Source organism: Letharia lupina, assembly GCF_014066315.1.
Source record: "Letharia lupina isolate WasteWater1 chromosome Unknown contig_3, whole genome shotgun sequence".
NCBI lineage: Eukaryota > Fungi > Ascomycota > Lecanoromycetes > Lecanorales > Parmeliaceae > Letharia > Letharia lupina.
Genome location: NW_023502972.1, coordinates 1,398,912 through 1,420,806, shown reverse-complemented (window position 1 = coordinate 1,420,806; position 21,895 = coordinate 1,398,912). Strand labels below are relative to the sequence as shown.

The 21,895-nt window shown below is 51.4% G+C and overlaps 9 protein-coding genes across 9 annotated transcripts; 4 read left to right on the top strand and 5 right to left on the bottom strand.

Annotated features, from left to right (window-relative positions):
• Positions 1-153: 153 nt before the first annotated feature.
• Positions 154-646, bottom strand: HO133_007305 (uncharacterized protein; the record flags this gene model as incomplete). Its single annotated transcript, XM_037298196.1, has 2 exons — positions 154-259; positions 324-646. The coding sequence occupies 2 exons, from the start codon at positions 644-646 to the stop codon at positions 154-156; spliced, it is 429 nt and encodes a 142-aa protein (XP_037156831.1).
• A 1,205-nt stretch (positions 647-1,851) lies between these two features.
• On the bottom strand, positions 1,852-3,678 carry HO133_007304 (uncharacterized protein; the record flags this gene model as incomplete). Its single annotated transcript, XM_037298195.1, has 2 exons — positions 1,852-3,260; positions 3,315-3,678. 2 exons carry the CDS (start codon positions 3,676-3,678, stop codon positions 1,852-1,854), a joined length of 1,773 nt encoding a protein of 590 aa, XP_037156830.1.
• A 1,086-nt stretch (positions 3,679-4,764) lies between these two features.
• On the top strand, positions 4,765-8,304 carry HO133_007303 (uncharacterized protein; the record flags this gene model as incomplete). Its single annotated transcript, XM_037298194.1, has 2 exons — positions 4,765-5,401; positions 5,744-8,304. 2 exons carry the CDS (start codon positions 4,765-4,767, stop codon positions 8,302-8,304), a joined length of 3,198 nt encoding a protein of 1,065 aa, XP_037156829.1.
• Positions 8,305-9,072: 768 nt separating this feature from the next.
• HO133_007302 (uncharacterized protein) lies at positions 9,073-9,771 on the bottom strand (the record flags this gene model as incomplete). The annotated part of the gene is made up of 1 exon (XM_037298193.1): positions 9,073-9,771. The coding sequence occupies one exon, from the start codon at positions 9,769-9,771 to the stop codon at positions 9,073-9,075; it is 699 nt and encodes a 232-aa protein (XP_037156828.1).
• A 1,676-nt stretch (positions 9,772-11,447) lies between these two features.
• HO133_007301 (uncharacterized protein) lies at positions 11,448-12,741 on the top strand (the record flags this gene model as incomplete). Its single annotated transcript, XM_037298192.1, has 2 exons — positions 11,448-11,910; positions 12,017-12,741. 2 exons carry the CDS (start codon positions 11,448-11,450, stop codon positions 12,739-12,741), a joined length of 1,188 nt encoding a protein of 395 aa, XP_037156827.1.
• Positions 12,742-13,407: 666 nt separating this feature from the next.
• Positions 13,408-14,085, top strand: HO133_007300 (uncharacterized protein; the record flags this gene model as incomplete). Its single annotated transcript, XM_037298191.1, has 1 exon — positions 13,408-14,085. The coding sequence occupies one exon, from the start codon at positions 13,408-13,410 to the stop codon at positions 14,083-14,085; it is 678 nt and encodes a 225-aa protein (XP_037156826.1).
• Positions 14,086-15,192: 1,107 nt separating this feature from the next.
• HO133_007299 (uncharacterized protein) lies at positions 15,193-16,519 on the bottom strand (the record flags this gene model as incomplete). Its single annotated transcript, XM_037298190.1, has 2 exons — positions 15,193-16,255; positions 16,404-16,519. 2 exons carry the CDS (start codon positions 16,517-16,519, stop codon positions 15,193-15,195), a joined length of 1,179 nt encoding a protein of 392 aa, XP_037156825.1.
• A 677-nt stretch (positions 16,520-17,196) lies between these two features.
• HO133_007298 (uncharacterized protein) lies at positions 17,197-19,134 on the bottom strand (the record flags this gene model as incomplete). Its single annotated transcript, XM_037298189.1, has 5 exons — positions 17,197-17,298; positions 17,350-18,564; positions 18,612-18,774; positions 18,830-18,913; positions 18,974-19,134. The coding sequence occupies 5 exons, from the start codon at positions 19,132-19,134 to the stop codon at positions 17,197-17,199; spliced, it is 1,725 nt and encodes a 574-aa protein (XP_037156824.1).
• Positions 19,135-19,519: 385 nt separating this feature from the next.
• On the top strand, positions 19,520-21,799 carry HO133_007297 (uncharacterized protein; the record flags this gene model as incomplete). The annotated part of the gene is made up of 9 exons (XM_037298188.1): positions 19,520-19,740; positions 19,791-19,826; positions 19,874-19,895; positions 20,048-20,095; positions 20,145-20,314; positions 20,368-20,504; positions 20,564-20,758; positions 20,817-21,616; positions 21,677-21,799. 9 exons carry the CDS (start codon positions 19,520-19,522, stop codon positions 21,797-21,799), a joined length of 1,752 nt encoding a protein of 583 aa, XP_037156823.1.
• Positions 21,800-21,895: the final 96 nt, after the last annotated feature.

The window sequence follows — 21,895 nt, the reverse complement described above, 5'->3', positions numbered from 1 at the left end:
AAGGCATCGATCTCTCCTCGATACCCTAACGCCAGCGCTCTACTTGGGGAATCATTCCATCTAGACATCCTCAAACTCCGACCTATGTTTCGCTAAATGACCAGACTTTTTCCTTTCCAGCCCCACTCGCTCCACCATCCGCCAATGCCCGCGTCATTTCTTCATGCAAAGATAAACATAGTCTATCCTCAGCGGCGTAAGGTTCTTATACGGTCCCTCCATGTAGAGCAGCAACCCCCCAAACGACACAAACACCTTTCTGCGCAAACCCGCACCGCATTAGCCAACCCCCCTTTCCATCCCACCCCAAGACACAAACTCACATATTCTCATCATCCCCCTCCTCAAACCGATAAATCTTCCCATGGCACACGTAATCATACTCGTCCGCCACGCTCGCCTCCCCCCTCCCGACATCCCGCCACCCCTTGCCGTCGTCCTTGCTGCCGTCGAGCGAGAGCGTCGACGCGAGCAGGATCTGGAGGCGGTCGCCGATGGTGCAGGGGAAGAGCTCGGTGTTGACGTCGAGGGTGAGGGAGGTGTCGCCGTTTTCGGTGTGCGCCGCGAGGCGGGCCACGCGGTCGTACTTTTGCGCGTTGATCGAGGTCAGGGTGAAGGTGTCGGAGAAGAGGTTCGCGTCGCCCATAGCTTGGGTTGGGGTGGGGTGGAGTGAGGTGAAGTGTAGGAGTGGGGTGGGGATTGGGGGGCGGGGGGTGAAGTGGGTGGAGGGATTCTTCTCCGGCGGTGATATCTTTTGCGTGGAGCGTGGAATGTCTTGGCGCGTTTTTTGTGATAGGGTACTAAACTTATCTGGGAAAAGCGGGTGTTTTTCTCATCTTGAAGAACTTCTTAATTAAAGCCTCTACGAGAATTGTTGTGATATAATGATTACTCGTCTGATACCATTCTACATAAGTAAAAGTTATTTCCAATCAATTTCTCAATTCGAACCTTTGTAACTCGTATTCGAAAACATTATAAAAGATAATAGAAAAATCTATCGATGGAATTTAGAATACATTATCATTTTTAAGAATATATAAAATCGAAGTCGTATCAATAACCTTCTATAATAGTGTTATAAAATTCGCTCTAATATACGCTTCGTATTTTATTATATACTCGATGCTCCTCCATAGATACCCCCGTAGGCCTCCTCTACCTACCATCAGGAGTGTTAGCAACTCAGCTAAAAAAGCTGGTTCCGGGGGTGTCTGCGCTTGACAGTCAGACACCCCTATTTGGACCTAAATACAGGCCTCCGTAGGGCCTTCGCAGGGGCCCCGTAGGGCCACTGCTAACAAGGAGGTAGCATAGCCTTGGTTTCACCTCTTGCAGCAGCAATCACCACTCCGCCACAAATCGTACAAACAGGACAAAAGTCGAGAACTGATAGATTAAGATGTCAATGGTTGGTTCTGCAGGGTTTCTGGAACCTCAAGAATTTTGGCGTGGGAGTATTCTTATCGCCAATTTCGTGATGTCTGCTAAGATCCGGAAAGGCTGAGGCCAACCGCGTTATTCCATCATCGTTGCACATATTGCATCATCACCCCGAGCCGATCTTTCCCACTCGTCTTTTCGGGAGCCTGACCCCAGAGTTCCTCTGTCGGGGGAAATTGGCACGGGGTCGTAACGGTGTTACGGAAAGCACTCCTGCAGTTCTGGCAGCCTAGGTGACAGTAGTAGAGGTTGCGGATTCGGAGCCTGCCTTCGAGAGTGGCGCTCGCAAGGCCAGCGGCGTGGGTTTTAGAATGACGCGGACACAACCCCGGTTGAAGTAGACCAGTCAGAAAGATCAAGACATGATTGATTTTCCTGCGAGATTGGCCTGGATATACCCAAATGGGGTCATGCATTACACACTGCCAATTTGTCAACGACCATGTTCTGGAACTGTTCCAGATACGTCTGCAGCTGCTTTTGCTGATCGCCCGCTTCCCTCTCCCAAAGGTTGTCAAAGTCCCTGCTCAAACAAGACCTGACCGCATCCCGGTATCGCGCGCCGGTGTATTGCTTCATGGCCATGATCGTGCCCTGTTCCACCATCCTCTCGACTAGCTGCGGATCCGAGTTGTGGGTAGGCAAAGACGGTCTTCTCGGATGGTTGCTCTTGGACGAGCCTTGAAAGGCGATATTTCGCCACAGGCCGATTTCGTAGAGGATCACACCCAGACTATATATGTCGAATGATGGCTGAAATGAGCGTGCGAACATACCCTTGTAATGTGGATGCCGATAAAGATCATCTTCGAAATGGGACAACGGCTTCTCTGACACCTCTCCCGGTTGGTTTGGTCTCGAGATGTCGAAGCCCATCAAATATGGTTTGCTGAGATCTGGTTCAATTCCCTCATCAGGTTTTGGCCAGAAAAGGATATTTTTCGTTTGTATGTTCTTGTGCACCCACCCAATGTTGTGAATGTTAAATATAGTCGTGACAAGTGCTTTGGCCAACTCAAACCGCTCACCCAAGTCAGGAATATCTTTACGTTGATCAGGACGCTCTACGCGTTTCAACAGATCGTAGAGCGTAACTGGTTTTTGGCCAGGTTTGGCACCACTGGGCAGCCGGAAAGCGTAGCCTGTGACATGTTGACTCTGGTTTAGATAGCCAACACAGTGTAGGATTGAGAGGCCCAACGGTTCGAGATCGCTGTTCAAGATCCTTGTCAGGTTCTCCGTCCTGCGTTGGAATGCTTTGGGATGCTTTCGCCTCCAACTGTCATCTTGGCAGCACCTCCAGTCAACGATGACGCTTTCCTCCCCATACCGAGCCATTGCTCGAATTTGATCCGTCGCATACGGTTTCTCTTGCCACTTTAGCTGGTCCATCTCGAGCCTGTATCCAGGTGACGGGGACGTTCCGATGCACTGTCCGTCGGAAGAAGGAGTGGTAACTACCATTTCTGGTGGACAATCTGGCTGCTCGCTGAGATAACCTTGCTCAATAACTATCCTCGCCGCAGCCATTAGCTGTATGTCTCGATGCTCAAGTAAGTCCGCTGCTGCCTCTAAATGCCGAAGCTGTGTGGTGTCCGAAGTCGAGAAGAAAGTTCTTAATCGGCGACGTGACGAATCCTGGTCTAATCGCGAGGTCAACTGATCAAGGCCGTTGTTCCAATAGGAAAGTTGTGTGACTAGATCCTTCATCTTTTTCTGCTTCGTCAGGACAAACTTCACTCTCTTCGTATAGTTTGAAAGCCCGTGTTTTGATGGGGACTTCGTTGACAGAGACAAGCGATTGATATATTCGAAAACTGATGCGACTTAAGCATGTGGTATCTCGTTCATGGGAGACGCTTTTTTGTTACCTGAAGATTCGCCTTGGGCTGGTAGACCCATCTGTTGGCCATAGTCATCCAGAATCTGATTGTTCTCAATGAAGGCTTCCCTGATCCTGCTGAAGATCCACTCCATCGTCCTCCATGTGGTTACGTGCTTTTGGGACAGTCTAGATCGGTTCCGTTCATCATGATACTCGGCCAAGACGTGACTTCCCCACAGCTCCAACCTTTGATGTTCAAGCAGTAGTCCCATGCGCAAGTCTTCATACTCGGATGGTACATCTTTAATCTCAAGGTACAAATCGTAAGCTGACATAACCGCATTGTATGCCTGTATAACGCTTCCCACCACCCCTGCAATCCCCAAAGTCAAGCTCACCGGGTCACTCATATTTGCAGGACCGAGATGACTTTGGATCCTCCGCCAGCTATCCTGATAGTGATGCACTTGCTGTTGGTCTATAGATATAAAGTATTGAGAGTCTGGTTCTATCTGAAACAAGTGTGTAGGCTTTGATCACATATGATAGGCAACGGGTAATTCAAGGGTAACATGGCAAATATTTTTCAAATGCAGACAAGGAGCTACCTATAACATGACCCGAGTTTTCAGCCCCAATCCGCAAGATTGGCAACCAGGGTACCTCTAGGCTCTAGCAGCCCTCGGAGCTCTAAAGATACCCGTGACGACAGACGCATGCCCGTAGCACGGACAGACGACGCATGTAAGATGATTTTGATGTGGAATGACTTCAGATTGGATGTTGCCTGGGGGCTAGAACCCAAGGCTGGCAGTGGGGCTCAATGAAGACACGGTGGAGGAAGGGGAAAGAATCAAGAGGCTGACGCTGAGCTGGTGCTGCATGGGTTTTGGTTCACCGTGAGCAAGGTAGGGCATGCGCAGTCATGTCAAACGAATGAGAGGGCATTAAGTCAGGTGATGCGAGGTGATAGGAGAGAGAGAGGTGGCAGATGCGGGGTTTCCAATATTGCGCCATTGCGCCCAGTTTGTATGCTACTTTACTCTACTTCTGCTGCTGCCGTCTGGACCCGGCAGGACTTGAACATCCGCTGCCAGGTCTTGCAGCAGTGCGGATTCGCTTGCGGTAGCTCGCTTGATTTGACGAATTACATCCGTTCGCCAAGACATCTTAAGCCATAGATAGTATAGCGTAGAATTGACTTTCTCATCGAGCCAATGCCTCGTAAGTAAGTCATGATGAGTAATGCATGATGCCTCGTTTTTGCACAGCAGCACAGCATCAGCACAGCCTTGTCTTCTCCCCACTCCTTCCTAAAGTAGGTATGTGAGAAACGCCAACGGGCCAGGTCTTGGCATGTATGGCCTTGTCATGCCTGCAGCAAGCTGAAGCCTCAGGGTAATGAAGACTCCCTTCGCAACGTGACAACTGACCTTCTCAATTCTCTACTTTGCTTTCACTATCTCTCCTCCACGACAATCCGACCCGCTGTCAACATGGACATCGAGACATTCACTTACTCGACCGTCTTCCCCGTTCGATCCCGGCGGAAGTCAAGTATAGTAGCTGGCGCAACACTTCATTCCGCTATCTATCCAACCTCTGCGACTATGTTACAGGATAGCTTGATCTCATTCCTCTCCTACATCAAGACCCAGAACATTCCCATCCTCCCCGTCACCAAGCCTGATATCCGTTCGGTCTTAGGCCAGGGCGCTTCCTTTCTGGTCAATGGCGCCGAGGTACCCGAGGCCTACGTGGATCCTGTCTCGGGCACTGTCTTTCCGCAGGGCATGACGGTGGCTTTCAAACGTGCTATATTGAACCAAGCAGTGATGAAAGACCCAATCGCTGGTCGTATCCACGTCATCCTCAATGAGCTGCTTACCATGCATCATCCACCGCTACGTGCACACCCAAACATTGTCAAGCTTCTTGGCATTGGATTCGAGACCGAAGGGCCTAGTGACGACCAGAGAGCAATGCCGGTTCTGATACCCGAATGCGCTGAGCTTGGCAATCTGGCAGAAGTCTTAGAGACCGCCAGGAAAGAAGATAGGCCCTTGAAGTTCGGAGAGAAGTTGTCATTATGTCTCGATATTGCGCACGGTCTTGAGATACTTCATGCATGCGGTCAGCAGATTTTATAAGTACTGATTTTGAAATGTTTTTGCCTGTCATATTGAGCGAAGCCTGCGTCCTGTTCTGCACAACCTCTCAGCTTTTGGAATCGTGACTATTACTGTTGTGAGGATTGTCAAGATTTAGACAACCCATCCGGCCCCCCTGCCTGTTCTTCCCGCATGCGGATTGATTTCTCCGAGTGCGAGATCTCATGCTGACTAGCTCAATCGCAAGACATCGTACACGGAGACGTCAAATGTGAAAATGTCTTAATATTTGAGGAGCGTGATGACTCCGAACGTGAGTCCAACCCTTCATGTCCATGGCGAGATGTCTAAATATGCTTTTCAGATCTTAAGCTACTTGGGAAATTGACAGACTTTGGTGTCTTGAGGCTTGAAGATGGTGGCTTGATGCTGGGCGGCAGTCGCCCATGGCAAGCGCCTGAATTCTCTCGAACGGCCTACTTCAAGATTGAAGAGGCAAAGCGGACGGACGTTTATAGCTTCGGTATGCTACTCTGGCGTGTCTTCCTCAACGGTGATCCTTTCAAGTCTCTAGGAGATATTGAAGGCAAGACCCCAAAGGAGAAACGGCAATCCCGAAACGATGCCATAGCCGCTTTAAAAGATGGAGACCATTTGGTACAACACGTCTGCGCTTCTCTCGCACTGTCCGAAGATTTCACGCGTTCGCAGCTCGAAATGCTTTGTGAGGTCATTGGTACTACTTTAGTAAAAGACCCATCCCGTCGAGAGCTCGATATGGCAAGAATAATAAGACTATTGTCTCCTAAAAACTGGTATGAAGCGAGGCATCCCGTCCCACCAAAACGTCTTCCTCTCGAGGTCGACGCCCATCTACTTGACATGGAGAAATGGCACTCGGAATTCGAACGAGTCAGTCCCGTGGTACAGACTCTTATGGCTCTAGGCTTTCAGGACTGTGCTCAAGGCCCATCTGAACATTCGGAGGTGGATTTGCTTGAAGAGGAGAGCGCAGCTGCATACCAGCTGGCAATCTGTTACGCGAACGGATTCGGTGTCCATTTCGAACCCGGAGAGTGCTTAAAATGGCTCCAGGTTGCGGCTGATGGTGGGTCACAAAAGGCGCAAGAAGCACTCCCTAAGGTGGCACAAGCGTTTCAAGCACATTCGACAAATTTCACCGATCCTTGGGCTAAGTCTGATGATACCTGCTCACTTCTTAGCTCCTCATGGGCGTCTGAGTTTCCCGACACAACCACCCCTGCTACCGAGGCAGATGGCATCATATCCCTACGTTTGAATGACGGTACCGCCTTACCTGGCGCCACATGGACTCTACTGAATGCCGCAGAAAGATGCAGGTATGATGTCCTCGAATCGTTACTGATGAGCTCCGCCAAGCCTAGTACCTCGGAGGATGGCGTTTCCCCCATTCATTTCCTCTCGTCCTGGGATGTCAGCAAAGCGGAAGGACTGGGACACAGATTGATTATGGCCGGCGCAGAAGTCAACGTCCAAGCAAAGCGTGGCCCCACTGTGGGTGGCACTCCGCTGATGTGGTCCGTCTATGGAGACCATGTCGAGCATTCGCAGATCTTGCTCAATCTTGGTGCTGACCCAATGGCTGCAACCGTCGACGGTGATGATGCTCTTTCATTCGCTGCAAAATTACATCTTACCGCCCATCTACGATTGTTGCTGGAAAATGTGCGCCCATCTCAGGTGCGTGGTCATCTACGCCGACTGATTGCGGCCGCAGCTGGGGGCGAGAGTCGATTTACTCGGATTTTAAGGCACGGAAGAAGTTGGACAACAGCTGCTACGGAAACGCTACAACTGTTACGGGATTGGAACGCCCTTTTCCCTGACGCAGAAGATTTTAGAAGTCTTGTGCTACCGGCGCTCGAATCTGGTCTAAAAACTTCTCATGGTCGCATGAATACTGACATACAGGTTGACTTTATCAAGTCGGCTAAAATAGAACCACTCTACATGCACAACCTCTTGCGTCAGAGCGTACTGAGCTTCAACAAGGAGCTCTTCGACGCTGTTCTTGATTATGGTGTGCCAGTATCCACCCTCTTCGAGCGGAAGAAAGGTCTACTGCATCTTTGTGCAAAGATTCCAGATCATAGCGTTGCGGCTACAGAGTTCGCTCCCCGTCTTTTGGACTTGGGCGCGGCAATCGATGCAACGGACGAGGATGGCATCACTCCATGGATGCATGCGATTCTCGAGCGCAAGTGGGATCTGGCGGATCTACTAATGAAGAGGGGTGCAAATGCTCTAGCCACCGACAAGGCTGGCTTCAACGTTCTTGGTCTTTGCATCACTTCTCTCAACCTGGGAGCTATCAAGTACCTCATGAAGTACTGTGAACAAAAACAAAAGTTCCAACAGGATTCCTTCTTGATTAACAAAGAGAAGCAAATCAGCGCACTCCAATTAGCTTCCACTTTAATCCCACCGCGTGCGCACGGCATGAAATTGGAAGTTGTCGGCGTCTTCCTGACCATCTTAACAAACTTTGCTGTCGAACCTTGGCAATTGAACTTCCGCTCGGACGGCCTGCTACCCGATGCATCAGCACTCGATATTGCAGCTTCAAAGGGCAATGTGCACGCCGTCAAGAACTTGGTCAAAAAGGGAGCACATCTGGCGGGAGGAAGCCGTGCATCGGGTTGGGCACAGGCCAAGCTGTCCACCACGACTGACTTTATGCAACGGAAGGATCTGGAACGCTGCACATTCATCATAGAGAACTGGGACGACAAGCACAAACAGACACGGAGACTAGCGGACGACTGGACAAATATGCGTACGATAGACGAGTCACGCGTCGCTTCGAGTTGGGATATCTTGGTCTTCGATTATGCCAAGCGAGACAACATAAAAAAAGCCCCGTCAACAACGGAGGAGGCTTGAACTATCCTACTTAGCCCAGATCACCTACGCATAGCTTCCACACAACACCATAACGTCAAGCATGTTTGCGTTTTCTTGTCTCAAGCGCAGGGTGTGCGTACTGCGAATTGTAAAGAGGCGTCGGAGCGTCTGATGAGACAATGAATGGAGCCAGTGCATGAACGACCAATTTTTCATATATGTTCTTGCACAAGCGTATGCGGAGATATCCAGGCTGTTGTGGCGTTCTTTACGTATCAAAGCAGACGAATATATTCGCTTGACGTCTTGACTCTGAGCCAGAATAACCCCAAGAGTAGGGCAGACATCCATCATACAGCCAATGGAGCATCGGTTTTCAGGGAAAAGAGACATTTTGTAGAGGACCAACGCCAAGCAAACACTCCTCTCCATAGGTAGGTATGTTCTAGTCGCCAGCCACACAAGGCTTGGGAAGATGTTCGACGACCAAGCTGCCTTTATCCAACCCATGCAATCTGGTGTCTCTCACCTTGCCCAGACGACCAACTGTTCATCCTCGGGTTTTAGAGCTCTCTCTACAAACGTTTACAGCCGGCGCATTGTGCGAGATTTCAAGCCGAGGATGCATCCAGTATACTAATGAGCATCTTTGCAGTCAATAATATACAGTAGTGGAGTGGGCGATTCGATTGGTTTCATAGACCTATATTATAGGGGGGCATATCAGATGTTCTGATCCCGACCGTATGACCTTCCAGCACCTGACGTTCACCTTTGCATACATGGATCGCCAGGAGGCAAAACCTCTCATGCCTGCGGGGCCTGTAGGCATGGCAATCTTCGCATCCCGCCCGAAACTCCGGGCTGCGTCCCACACGGCGGGCCAACATCTCGACCCCCAATGTTCTCCAGGCGATCTGCGCATCCGACGCCTCTTGTGTGCCTCGTACATGGTGGTTCGTGTTTGTACTCCTCGGTACTGGATGTGTAAAAGCTGGGGCTGCTAGCGGCGGACGCCCGGTAGTCGTAATCCTGGTGCACGTCGCCATGATTAGACAGGACCCCTTGCTCGACGCATTTGTACTGGGACCGATGAGATGCAAGCTCGTTTCCGTTGTGTGGCATCGCATCCTCCACATTCTTCGGCATCGGCATGCGTTTTCCCTTTGTGCTCGTCGATGCATCAATGCCATGGCCACTTCGACGGGCCCTCCCGTCATTCCGACCGTTGGAAATGGTCATGGGGGCTTGCATCATACCGACTGCACCAGGCCACCCTTTTCCTTGGGGATACTGAGTAACGACTTCGCGACGGCTGGATTCGGTCAAGTCTCGCATGGTCCGGTCTGGGAATCTTTGTCGAAACGCGACACCTCCCCCGAAGCCGGAGTATCGCGTGAAGTCCGCGTCGCCTGTGAAAGACATCGAATGGGGTTCATTATTCGGATCAACCAGGTTTCCGAATTTCGGCGGCCAATCTCGCTGTCCCCTAAAATTATTCGCCATGACGCGAGTAAAGATGTGAAAGCAGTAGGTAAAGCAGCCTTGGTAGCCTACTTTAAGGTTGTTCGGTAATATGAAGTTGAGTAAAGAGGTCAATGATTGTAACCACCACATGCTCAGTGAAAAAGGAAGTGGGGAGACCTGAGACCCAATTAGGCTTTACGAGTGGGCTTTGAATCGCCTAGAATGGAGGTGTGCGACGAGCAAATCTCGTCGCCTTAGATCGCCTTGATACTAGCAGAGTGCCCTTCAAGTCGAGGTGGGGTAATTCAGGGCATCAGATCGGTGTCCACTCCTTGCTCTCGCTCCTGTGTCATGATGAGGAGAGGGATAAGCCAAGACACTGCTTCAGATCAAGCCGCCAGTCAATCAAGAAAAGCCCAAATGCTGGCTTCAAGGGCCGAATGGTCGAGCAGGGACGCAACGGACCTAAAGAGCTACTCGATATGATGCCTGCTCTTCGACACCACACAATGCAAGGCGCCGGCGTTAACAACGGCGTTAACTTCAAGAATCCCATAGGCTCTTCTGATCTCTATCTTACGATTAGGATGGCCGGTGCCGGATGTCCCTAGGTTCCGGGGTGTAGCGACACGTGAATGAGCACCTGACTGGGGCTGGTGACAGGGTTTCTTGCGCGACCTCGAGGAGCCTGCCAACCAAGCCGACTTCATGGGACGTCCAGTACCAAACCAGCAGAATACCCCCTTCTATATCATTTTTCGATTCCTCGTCGGCTTTGTCTCTCCCTCTCTAATCGCATCGAATCCAACTCAGACTCAGTCCGAGGCTTGCGGAGATCCGCACGTACTCGAGCAAATTCCTCTTGATGTCTGAACTCCAGTTTCCGCGTCCTGCCGCCGTTTGCGCTCTTCATGAGCACGTTGCTCCAGGCGCTCATGATATCGCCGGAGGAGTAGTGGGCCGGATAGTGTGGTCAGGTTCACTGCAACGAATACCCTACGTCACGCGGGCTCTGGTATGAATGCCAAATTGACTGCGTGGCTTACCCAGCCTAGGACGGGTCCTGGTGTCCACGGCGTGATATGTGGGAAGGCTTGGGGAGATAATCAAGAGGGGTTTGAAGAAGTCGAGGAAAGGAAGCAGATGAAAAATTGCGAGGTCGTCCGATAACAATGTACATTTTAGACAACGAATATTTGAGCTGCGAACGAGGAAACGAAAAGTGCTCAGAGTGTTGGTTTTGAGGTAATTTGCACTACCACTTTGCGTGCATTTGAGGCGTCGGGAAGACTGAGATTTTCCCTCTTGGTCACGAAATTCGTTAGGGGCAAAGGGGAAATCTCTGGCACATGGGCGTATATACTCGAGGTCCTTGCCCACCTGAATGTATCCAGTACGCAGTCCAGTCACATAGCCCTAGCCCTGATATCTTATTTTCAACATATAACCGGATCTAGAAATGGTACAAGTAGTTGCCGAAGACTTTGACTAGGCTTGGTGTGCATCCCACGATACCTATGCACCTATCAACCGATCGATCGATCAATCAATCAAGCTACTCCTAAAAACAATTTTTATGGTACGTTAGTGGGTAGAAGGAAGGATTTGAGCCATGTCAAGTACACACTATACTACATTTGAGCTAGTCGCTCCCGCCGTCTTCTTGCCGCTCCGCATGCCGCTTCAACTTTTTACCGTACACTTTCAAGCATGCAATGTCCTTCCGCAAACGAAATGTAGGGCTCGCCGGCCCCTCCTCTGCGCCTCCTTCCCCCAAGGACTCTCCCGTCACTCATGCCAGTGTGCCCGGAGTGCGCCCATCTCCCCTGGACGGCCGTCCCACAACCTCGACCGGCACCCAAACCCTCGATGACCTCCTCGCCGGTCACGCAGGCCTTGCCCTCGGCAACTCGTTGCTGGTTGAGGAAAACGGCACCACGGACTTTGCGGGGGCCTTGCTGCGGTATTACGCCGCCGAGGGGGTGGTCCAAGGACATACGGTGCATGTTGTGGGCGTAGGGGAGCAATGGAGTAAGGAGCTGCCTGGGCTTGTGGGAGGTGGTGGTGCGGTTGGTAAGGAGAGTGGATCCGGTGTTGGGGTTGATCAAGAGAAGATGAAGATTGCGTGGAGGTATGAGAGGTTGGGGGAGTTTGGGACCGGGACTGCTGGGTCAAGAGGTGGGATTGCTCTACTTCTGTCTTGCTTCATGATGTACATAGAAAATGTTCAATTGTTGAGGCTATTGGCATGATGAGTTGAGAATCTTATTACTAACGTCCACAGCGACACCAGCGCCCAATCGCAACCCAGTACCATCAAGCCCAGGCCAATCCGACTCCACGGTCACAATTCCGTTTTGTCACAGCTTCGACTTGACCAAACGCCTCTCGCTCCCAACTTCTGGCACCATCAACTTCACCGCCATTTCTCCCACCGCGGAGAATCCGTTCGCTTCCATTCTCCAACCTGTTACCCTGGCAATCGCTTCCTCTCCTCCCAACACCATCCACCGCCTGATAATTCCCACTCTCCTCTCTCCAGCTCTTTTCCCGCCTTCGGCCAGCCATCCCAGGCACCTCCTACCCTTCCTACATTCCCTTCGCGCTCTCCTTCGCCACCACTCCACCCGCCTGAGTGCCATGCTCACCCTCCCACTCTCGCTGTATCCACGCTCGACAGGCCTTGTCCGCTGGATCGAGCATCTGTGTGACGGCGTGCTCGAACTGGCCCCCTTCCCTCACTCGATCGATGTCGAGCCGCCGTTGACCACGAGCTCCGGTTCTGGCAAGGCTGAGGAGAAGCCGCAAGGAATGCTGAAGATCCATAAATTGCCCGTGCTGACCGAAAAAGGGGGAGGTGGCGGTGGAGGTGACGACTTGGCGTTTTCGTTGAATAGGAAGAGATTTGTGATCAAGCCGTTCAGTCTACCGCCCGTTGAAGGAGACCAGGAGGCGCAGAGGGGAGAAGCGGAGGGTGGGAAGGTGGGAAAGGGGGATATTGAATTCTAAAGGTTGGTTGAAGATGTATCATCCGCGGTTTCTAGGGCTTGGAAATAAGCTTTGCTAATGAATAAAGGTCATTTTGGACGCCACTGTGGCCCCCAAGCCCACTCGAGTTCAAAGATGTTGCTGTGGTCAATGCCAGGTTAAAGGGAAGCATTTGTTCGTATGCAACGTCGCAGTTTGTGATGGCGCTTCAACACCAATCTACACGAACCTCGTGGTTGAGACTTTCGATCATAGTCCCGTCGAACGTGAACAGCAGACAGGTAGCAGTCCCTTCACATGTGGAACGTGGCTGTGGGAATGGTGATTGCGCTGAAGGTATGCGGGGAGTTCAACGGTTGGACAGCGGTCTTGAGTGTGTGAGTCTGCGTTTAGCCATGATTTGAGCAAGTTCAAAGTTTATTGCAATTAAACTGAGATGATTTACAGGATTACCTTCCTCCAAAATACTCGAACTTTGGGCAAGGGCGCCCATAAAGGGCGTTTCGTTCCTGTTTCCCTTTGAGAACGCCAGTTTCACATCTGTCCTGATCCCCAAATTTTCTTCCACCACCACCATCCCACCATCCACAACCGTTACTAAAGCCGACTATCGCAATTATTCAGACCATTCCAACTTTCCTCAGGCGCTCAACGAAATTCAGCCTTCCACCACAGCAACCCGACTTCATGACCACCCAGAACACGACTGGAGATGAGCTTTCCCGTCAGACTTCATCAGCGAAAAGTCCTCAGCCCAACAATAAAGTCTTCCCCTTCCTCGACCTCCCGGCAGAAATCCGCCTCCTGATCTACCAACCCATCCTCCCCCAAAAAGTCAGAGTGAAACCCGTGAGCCCTTTCCTCTCGACCCTCGGATCCCGCAACGACCGCCTCGCCCTCCTCCGGACGTGCCGCCAACTCCGCCACGAAGCCCGCCCCCAGCTCTTCAGCGACGGCACCGTCACGTTCGACTGCCACGACGAAGTCTGCGCGCGCTGCTTCCTCGGTTGGATCGACGGCGTCGGCGACGGACCCGTGTCGAGGCTGAAGCGCTTCGACATCGTCGCCGTGGACGGGGAGCGCGTCGTCAGGGCTACGGTTCGGGCCGCGGAAGCCGGCGCCGTCGTCACGGGTGCTGCGGTTGGGGTTTTCCGGGGGGGAGGAAATGTGTCGCCGACGCGCGGACGGCGCGGTGTGTTGCGTGGTTTGAATACGAGGGAGTGGACGGGGTCTTTCTCCGTGGCAGATGTGAAAACGATTGTCTATGCTGTTGGAGGGTGTATGGGAATCCGCGATTTGCAACTAGGCTGGCCGGGTCAAGGGAGATTTCTGGGCTTGGTGAATTTCCGGAGCTGGTTTTTCTAGCTGTTTGAGTGTCGAATATCAGGCGTTCTTCTTCTCGGCCCTCTCGGAGATACATTCCATGCCATCTTCCCCTGCCCACCCCACCCCTCCTAAGTTTCCCTTCACTCAACCCAGACCTCGACAGACACAAACCAGCGTCACACGCCCCGCAGCCGCGTTCCTCTCCTCTCTTCCTCCCCCTGACCCACGTATCCTCCGCCTCCCCTCCCTCTGCGTCACTCCACTCCACTCCACAACCCCCCCGCCCGGGCATCTTCACCTCTCCCTCGAATACCGACGTCTATATTCCATTCCATTCCATTCCATCTCATTTCACCCTCCCCCCTTTTTCTTCTCGTCAACATAAACCAGACGAGATAGATAGATGGTCGAAAAAAATCTCAACGCCAACATCCTCATCCATGTGTGGGTTGAAACAATCTGCCTATCTGACATGGCCCGCAAGGATGAGTGAGCGGTTCGAAAGGACCCACCCCCCCCCCGGTCGAGGCGGAGATTCCTTCATTAGCCGTGGGGTTGGAAATGGGGTGGGTGGGGAGTTGTTGTCTAGGGGGTTGGTCGTGCGGTCGTCTAGTTCTTCGGGGGTTGATAGTTTAGAGGATAGTGGATATGATGGATTTGTGAGACGAGGACGTGTAGGAAATGGTTGTTGGGGGGGGGATAGAGATTATGTTGGGCACAGGGGGGATGAGTAGATGGATGGTGCTAGAGAGTGCTGTTGGCATTTTTAATGGCGGAAGGAAAAGTTCTGGAATCCGTGATTGAGAAGATGATGGGGTGTTTCCATCTCATTGGTGGGAGAAGGGGTGGACGGATAGTGGGTATCGATTTTTGGGAGCACTATGGAACAAACGCTCTCGACGGTAGCTGATACTGAGCAGAGTAGCAAGACTTCACCTCGTCAATGACACAGGTGTGGTGCGCCATTCATGGGTGTTGCCAATTTCCTCGCTCTCAACTGCTGAACGCCGGCTGAATAGCTAGCGAGTTCGATCCTTGTCTTTGTCCGCAACTCCTCTTACCTTTTCTCAGCAACATGAATCACTAAAATTCACGTTCTTCGTTCCTCGACTGAGATACCTAGCGGTAGTGTGGCATTTATTCGATCTACTCTTGCTTTCTGAACGGCTGCGAAGGAGTCTCAGCCTGACCATTCGACGGCTTAATCGGCTTGTTGCCCTCGACATAATCGAAGTGTCCAGCCAGGTCCATCAACCACACATCGCCCGGTCCCCTCGCGCCTCCAGGCTTCTGACTCAAGAAGTTCAAAGGGAAGCCAAGATCAAAAGGCGCAGCTCCATCGATCTCTGCCATATCCTCATCGCTCAGCTCCAAACCCAAGGCATCAATGTTGCCCTTCAGGTGCTCGATCTTCCGCCCACCCACAATCGGGAAGACGTATGGCGCCTTGTGCATGACATACGCAAGAGCGACCGACGTGATAGCCGTGCTCTTTCGGTCAGCAACCTTCTCCAGCGCATCTGTAAGCTTGATCTGATTCTCAGTAGGCGGAAACATGTTCCTGCCCTCTCCCTTCAACTCTTCCCTCTGCTTCTTCGTCTTGAAGTTTCCTGCACCGAGCGAACCCCATGGCGCGAGACCCATACCCTCGTCAGCGCACATTGGGATGATGTCGCGCTCGAAGTCACGGCTAGCGGCGCTCCATTGACCTTGGTAGACGACAAATTGGCGCAAGCCATGGTCGCGAGCATACTGGTTGGCTTTTGACACGATCCAAGCTGGAGTGTCGCTGACGCCGAGGTAGATAACTTTGCCCTGCTGGACAACGGTATTCAAGCTCTGCATGAGCTCGGGGATAGAGGTTGTAAAATCCCACCAGTGCACGTACAGCACATCAATATAGTCCGTCTTCAACTTGTGCAGAGAGTTTCTGAGAGAGACATGGAGGGATTTGCTACCGTTGCCTGCGGAGTTGCTGTGGATGATACCGTCGTGACCTTTGTAGCTGCTGAAGCTGGTGGTGTATTTGGTAGCGATGACCATTTGGTCGCGAATGCCAGGGTGTTTATGCATCCATTCGCCAATCCACATCTCGGATTGCTCGGATTGGTAGTTGTTGGCGGTGTCGATGAAGTTGCCGCCTTGATCGTGGAAGTAGTCGAGCAGCTCGAATACAGATTCCTTCGACACTGCTCCCATCATGCCAGCCCTGCGACAGATGTTGTTAGCGAGGGATTCAACATATCATTCGGAGATTGCTCCGCCTTCTTCCAAACAAGATGGGGAGCAAGCGAGTCTTCGTAGAATATAGATTGGGAACATGACCGGGGTGGCAGGGAGTTTTTTGGGGGAATTACCAGGCATCACCAAAATTCATGGCGCCTATACATAGCGGACTGACTTTGACAGCCGCAGAAGGGGAGAGCAGGCGGTGTCTGCCGAGAAGGGATTTTGGGGGCGGCGCTGGATCCATAATTGTGTTGCGGTATTCGACAAGGCGTATAATCTATAATCAGAGGCAGCAGAAATGTGAATCTGAAGTGGAAAACATTGACATTGAGCTGTTTAAGTACCGTCTCACATATACCCCGTTTTAATTCCGAAGCTAGTATACGATTACAGGGATTACTAATGGTTCACCGTGCTTACAAAGGCATTCTTGCAGTCCCCTGTCTCGGGTACGGGTAAGCTTCCTTCCGCTCCAGGGACCCGTCGAGTGAACTGGCCATTGTTTGAGTAGTACCTGGCACTATTTTGCACCAGGTGGTGTGGTGTGGCACAATTATGAACAATCTCACAATGAGCGTGATCAGTGGTGTGAGGTATTTCTCCAACCGTAATCATGAACTTTTGTGCGACAATCTATCATGTATAGTAAAGTCTATGTAAGAAGCTGGATAGCAATGTCAATTATGAACGCCGTAATATGGGGTATAGTCGAATGCAGAGATAAGTCGAATACAGGCGGTAGAATCCATAGCAAAGCCAAGCTTCCGCGGCGCCTCATGGATGGACTCCATACCAAAACATGTATCAATCACGAAAACCACACAAATCTTGAAACGCCGACGCCTCTCCCAGTAGCATGAGCTCGTAGCGTGGAACAATCGTGTAAACGGGCTGAAGAAGGGCAACAGAGGCCAGGTAGACTCAGAGTCCGAAGCCATGTGGTGGGCCATTGCCTCCATTGTCGGATGAGTTGTCTCCCTCAATGGTCTGTTTCCAATACTCCGGTAGACAAACGCAGACGAGCTAATCTTGGGTCAGCTAGGCTCCCAAGAAATGTCCTTGGGCAGTGCTTACTGGGAACGCCTTCAGCTCTCCGCTCGGTGGCGGAGATTCTCCCCTCCCCGATCCATTCGAGACACCACTATCTCGTTGGACCTTGTGCTTCCCATCGTAGTCCTCCGCTCGTTCCTTAATCCGGACACCAGTCGCCCAGCCATCATCCCAGATACCCACTACCTTGAGCATGTCGCCTCTCTCAAGCTCAAATTCATCTCCAGCACGCGGTGAATAAGCCCAAAGCGTGGCAACTTTGTCGTTGGGACTGATCTCGTCTTCCGAATAGTAGTCTTTGAAGAAGGGGAGTTGCTCTGATTGTCCGCTGGCGACGCCTTCTGGAGATGAGATTTGCCCCTCGGTGTTTGGAGAGCTTGGATCATCCATCGCCCCCAGAACCGATTGACTCGACAATGAACCGTTCCTCTTTCCTGTAGTTGGCGGACCGAATCCCCTTCGAGACTCTGGAGTTTCACCGTAGGCTTCGGACTCGGATGTGTCTGCATAACGCCTGTGGCTGCCTTCCGCAACACCGCCAATCACTGGATTTCCATATGATGGCGAGTCACTGATATTCCCTTCCAATGCAGACATCCTGGCAACGCGTCCTCCGGATTGTGGTCCATAGTCTGGTGGAAGCGCTTGCGTTGCAGGCGGTGGGGAAAAGACCATCCCAGCTCCATTTGTCCGCTGAGGTGTTGGTTGGTTGAAAATACTTGTTTGACTTCCTCTTCGCCGCCGGCGAAAAAATATGCAACATAGCAAGAGTAAGCCCGCCAACAAAATAGCCCCAATGACGGAGCCAACCACGATTCCAGCGATCGCGCCTTTTGACAAGCCTGAGTTATGATGGCTACTACTGCTTTTTGCACCGCTGCTTGCAGATGCTGACGGAGTACTGCTTGATGTTGATGATGGAAATAGTGGAGGCACGGAGGTAGAGGTTGGTAGCGTTACACCTGGACATCTGCTGTTCACGTTCGCTCCTTCGCAGCACGTATCTGTAGCATTTGGAGAGCTGGTCGCACAATAGCTGCAAAGACCTTGGAGATTGGTCGAAAAGCCACAATCGTTTGGCTCATTCTGTTCTGCGGTAATACAGGTCCCACTCAAAGAATTGCTAGGAAGGGCACAATTCGTGAAGTCGGCTCGTATCTGGTCCAAGTAGCCCGGTTGAGGGCTGTCGCAGAGCTGACTGTTGACTGCAATTTCCTCCTCACTGGTTGCTTGTTGAGCCTGTGAAGTCTTAGCAATGGCTCGTGTACAAAGAGGTGACCACTAACGCAGGATTCTGCGCAAAGTGGGGGCGAGTCGGCGCTGGAGAGTGTACACGGCTTTATCGAATTCTGCACAATAGCATTACATATTACACTAGTTGTATATCGTGCGTAAAGGTTGGTGGTATTCGTCAAATTGACATTGCCACAACCCAGCAAGTGCTGGTATCTGGATGGGTTGATCAGCCATATCCTTCAAGGACCTCCCCAAGCATCCAATGTACTTCTCTTGAACGTAGCTGGAATTAACGTATTGGCTCAATTGGGTATCGAACTGTTGTATACTCGAAACGAAAGCAAGGAAAGGGCTATGACGAGTCAGCTTCTGCGAACGTGTACAGGATATGCCGTAGCGTTGGGGTACTTACTACAACGAAGAAAGGGACGAGTCCGTGGAAAAGGAGGACGTATTGAAAGCCGGGCATTGGGTCGAGCCTTTTAGAGGGATGCAGCTCTGCGCTGCTGCGGCCGGTATTAACAACGCAAGGGCGGCGAGGAGAGCTGTCGAGGCGAGCGGCGCCATCTCCATTGCCCTGGCTGTCCCACCGCGCGAACTGAAAATTAACGAAGGCTTTCAGAACGCGCAATGGTGCTCGGAGAGGAGCTTCGAGCGCCCTCGCAACAATGTTCCTGGCTGCTAGGGGGAAGATTAATTCGGTAGGCTAATCTTAGAGCTGCATCTTACCGAAAGCTTATCATAATCCCTGATCCTGCACTAAGGTACCACCTATCTCAATTGGAACTCTCCATACCTACATTCTAACTGGGAGATATTTACTCTTGACCCACTGCGAGATAGTCATTGGTAAGTCAAGGTAGTCATTGGTGAGTCAACATAGTCTTTGTGAGTCATAATCCTTCGTAGATACTATGTCAAAGTTTTGCATCCTGATTACTTCCATCTCATAGAGAGAATGGACGAGGAAATTGCAGACAAAACTGCTGCTATAAATATGGGGCAAGTCGAAGAGCCAAGTAAAAACGCACTCAAGAAGGCAAACAAGCAAAAGAAACTGGCAGCAGAAAAAGCAAACAAGTCAGCCACAGATACAACCCCAGAAGCTGCCAGATCCGAGGCCAAGAAGGCAGTCAACAAAGCTCCCAAAAAGAAAATCGAAGGGGCTGCTTTGATCGGGTAAGTCTTCCAGCCTGTCAGGAAGGGAATCCTAACCAAGGAATGACTAGCATTGACATAGCGAAGGACGAGGACTTTTCAGACTGGTAAAAATTGCCCATTAGAAATCATATTCCAGTTACTAAGATTACAGGTATCAACAAACTCTCACCAAGGTACGTACTTTCGGAGTGAATTGTCCCACTTCATTACCGAGCTCGATTACACGGAACTTCTGGGAGTCAGAAGCAAGTCTTTAGTCTCGAGACATGTCTGCAAACTCGACATTTGACCTTACAGAGGGGATATTGACCCCGAGTTTTCAAAGGGTGATTTCCTCGACTACTACGATGTCTCCGGCTGCTACATCCTCAAGGTTCTCAGAATCCGGCCCCCTTACATGCGTGCCCGCTGACAGCTTCAAGCCCGCGTCGTGGTTCATCTGGGAGCAAATCCGAGACTGGTTTGACTTCAGGATTAAGAAAATCGGAGTCAGAAACTGCGCGTTTCCCTTGTTCGTATCAGAAGAAGTCCTTCAGAAAGAGAAGGCCCATATCGAAGGGTTTGCAGCGGAAGTTGCATGGGTGACACATGCGTAAGTCTACAAGATTTACATCGGCGATCTCGATCTTGCTCACTTTGTGACAGCGGGTCCGCAAAGCTTGACAAAAAGATCGCAATACGTCCAACATCAGAGACCGTCATGTATCCATACTATGCAAAATGGATACGGAGCCACCGAGACCTTCCTCTCCGCCTCAACCAATGGAACTCCGTTGTTCGCTGTGAGTATACCTCAGGTTCTTCCTCAAAGCAGGTGCACGGCTAATTTGGAGAACTTCAGGGGAATTTAAGAACCCAACGCCGTTCCTAAGGACGAGGGAGTTTCACTGGCAGGAAGGCCACACAGCTTACTTGAAGCAAGAAGACGCGCATAAAGAAGTTCTACAGATACTGGAATTCTACGCCGGTGTTTATGAAGAACTACTTGCTGTTCCAGTGGTTCGAGGTCGAAAGACTGACAAAGAGAAGTTTGCCGGTAGGTCTAGCAATTTCCCCCCCTCAGCTTAGAAAATTGGCGCCGACTCCGAGAATAGGGGGAGACTACACCACCACAGTCGAAGGCTACATTGCTGCGACCGGACGAGGGATTCAAGGAGGCACAAGCCATCATCTGGGACAGAACTTCAGCAAGATGTTTGGCATCTCGGTGGAGGATCCCTCCGCCAAAGAAGGTGAGAAGAAAGCTGCACTCAACGTCTTCCAGAATTCATGGGGTCTGAGTACAAGAGCGATCGGTGTGATGGTCATGACTCACGGAGACAACCGCGGTCTCGTTGTTCCTCCCCGTGTCTCCGAAATCCAAGTCGTCATCGTTCCTGTGGGCATTACAGCCAAGACGACCGAGGACGAAAGAATCTCTTTACACAAGCAGGTCGACGCTCTGGAGGAGATCTTGAAAGCCGAGGACATACGAGCCGAGGCCGACAAGCGGGGATACTCTCCAGGCTGGAAGTTCAACGACTGGGAGATGAGAGGTGTGCCCTTGCGCCTCGAGTTCGGACCCAAAGACTCGGCAGCTCATTGCGTCACCACCTCTCGCCGCGACATCGAAGGGAATGACGGCAAGGGTACAATCCAGATCACGGAGCTTGCCGCAGGGGTCAAATCTCTTTTGAGTTCCATTCAGAAAGACCTCTACAGCCGGGCCGACCAGGTGTATAAGGATCACACCAAGAAGATCACATCTTGGGACGATTTCGTGCCGGCACTGAACGACAAGAACGTCTGCCTCATTCCCCATTGCCTGACGGAGAAGTGCGAGGACGAGATCAAGGAGATGAGCGCGAGGGTGGACGGCGACGAGGTCGTTGATGAAAGGGCTCCGGCTATGGGGGTATGTACATTTACCGCTCTTACCTGCCAAAAAAGATTGCTGACTCCGAAACCATTTTAGGCGAAATCTCTGTGTATTCCTTTCGATCAGCCGGAGGGGATCGTGAAGGGGGAGACGAAGTGTACGAATCCCAACTGCAAAAATTTGGCGGAAAGCTTTTGTTTGTTTGGGAGAAGTTATTGAAGTATCGCTGCGAAGCTTGAGAGCTTTCCTTGAGCACCATGTATCTTAGCTGGTGTTTGATAATGAGAGAATGTATTGACAACGGCAAGCCCCAAG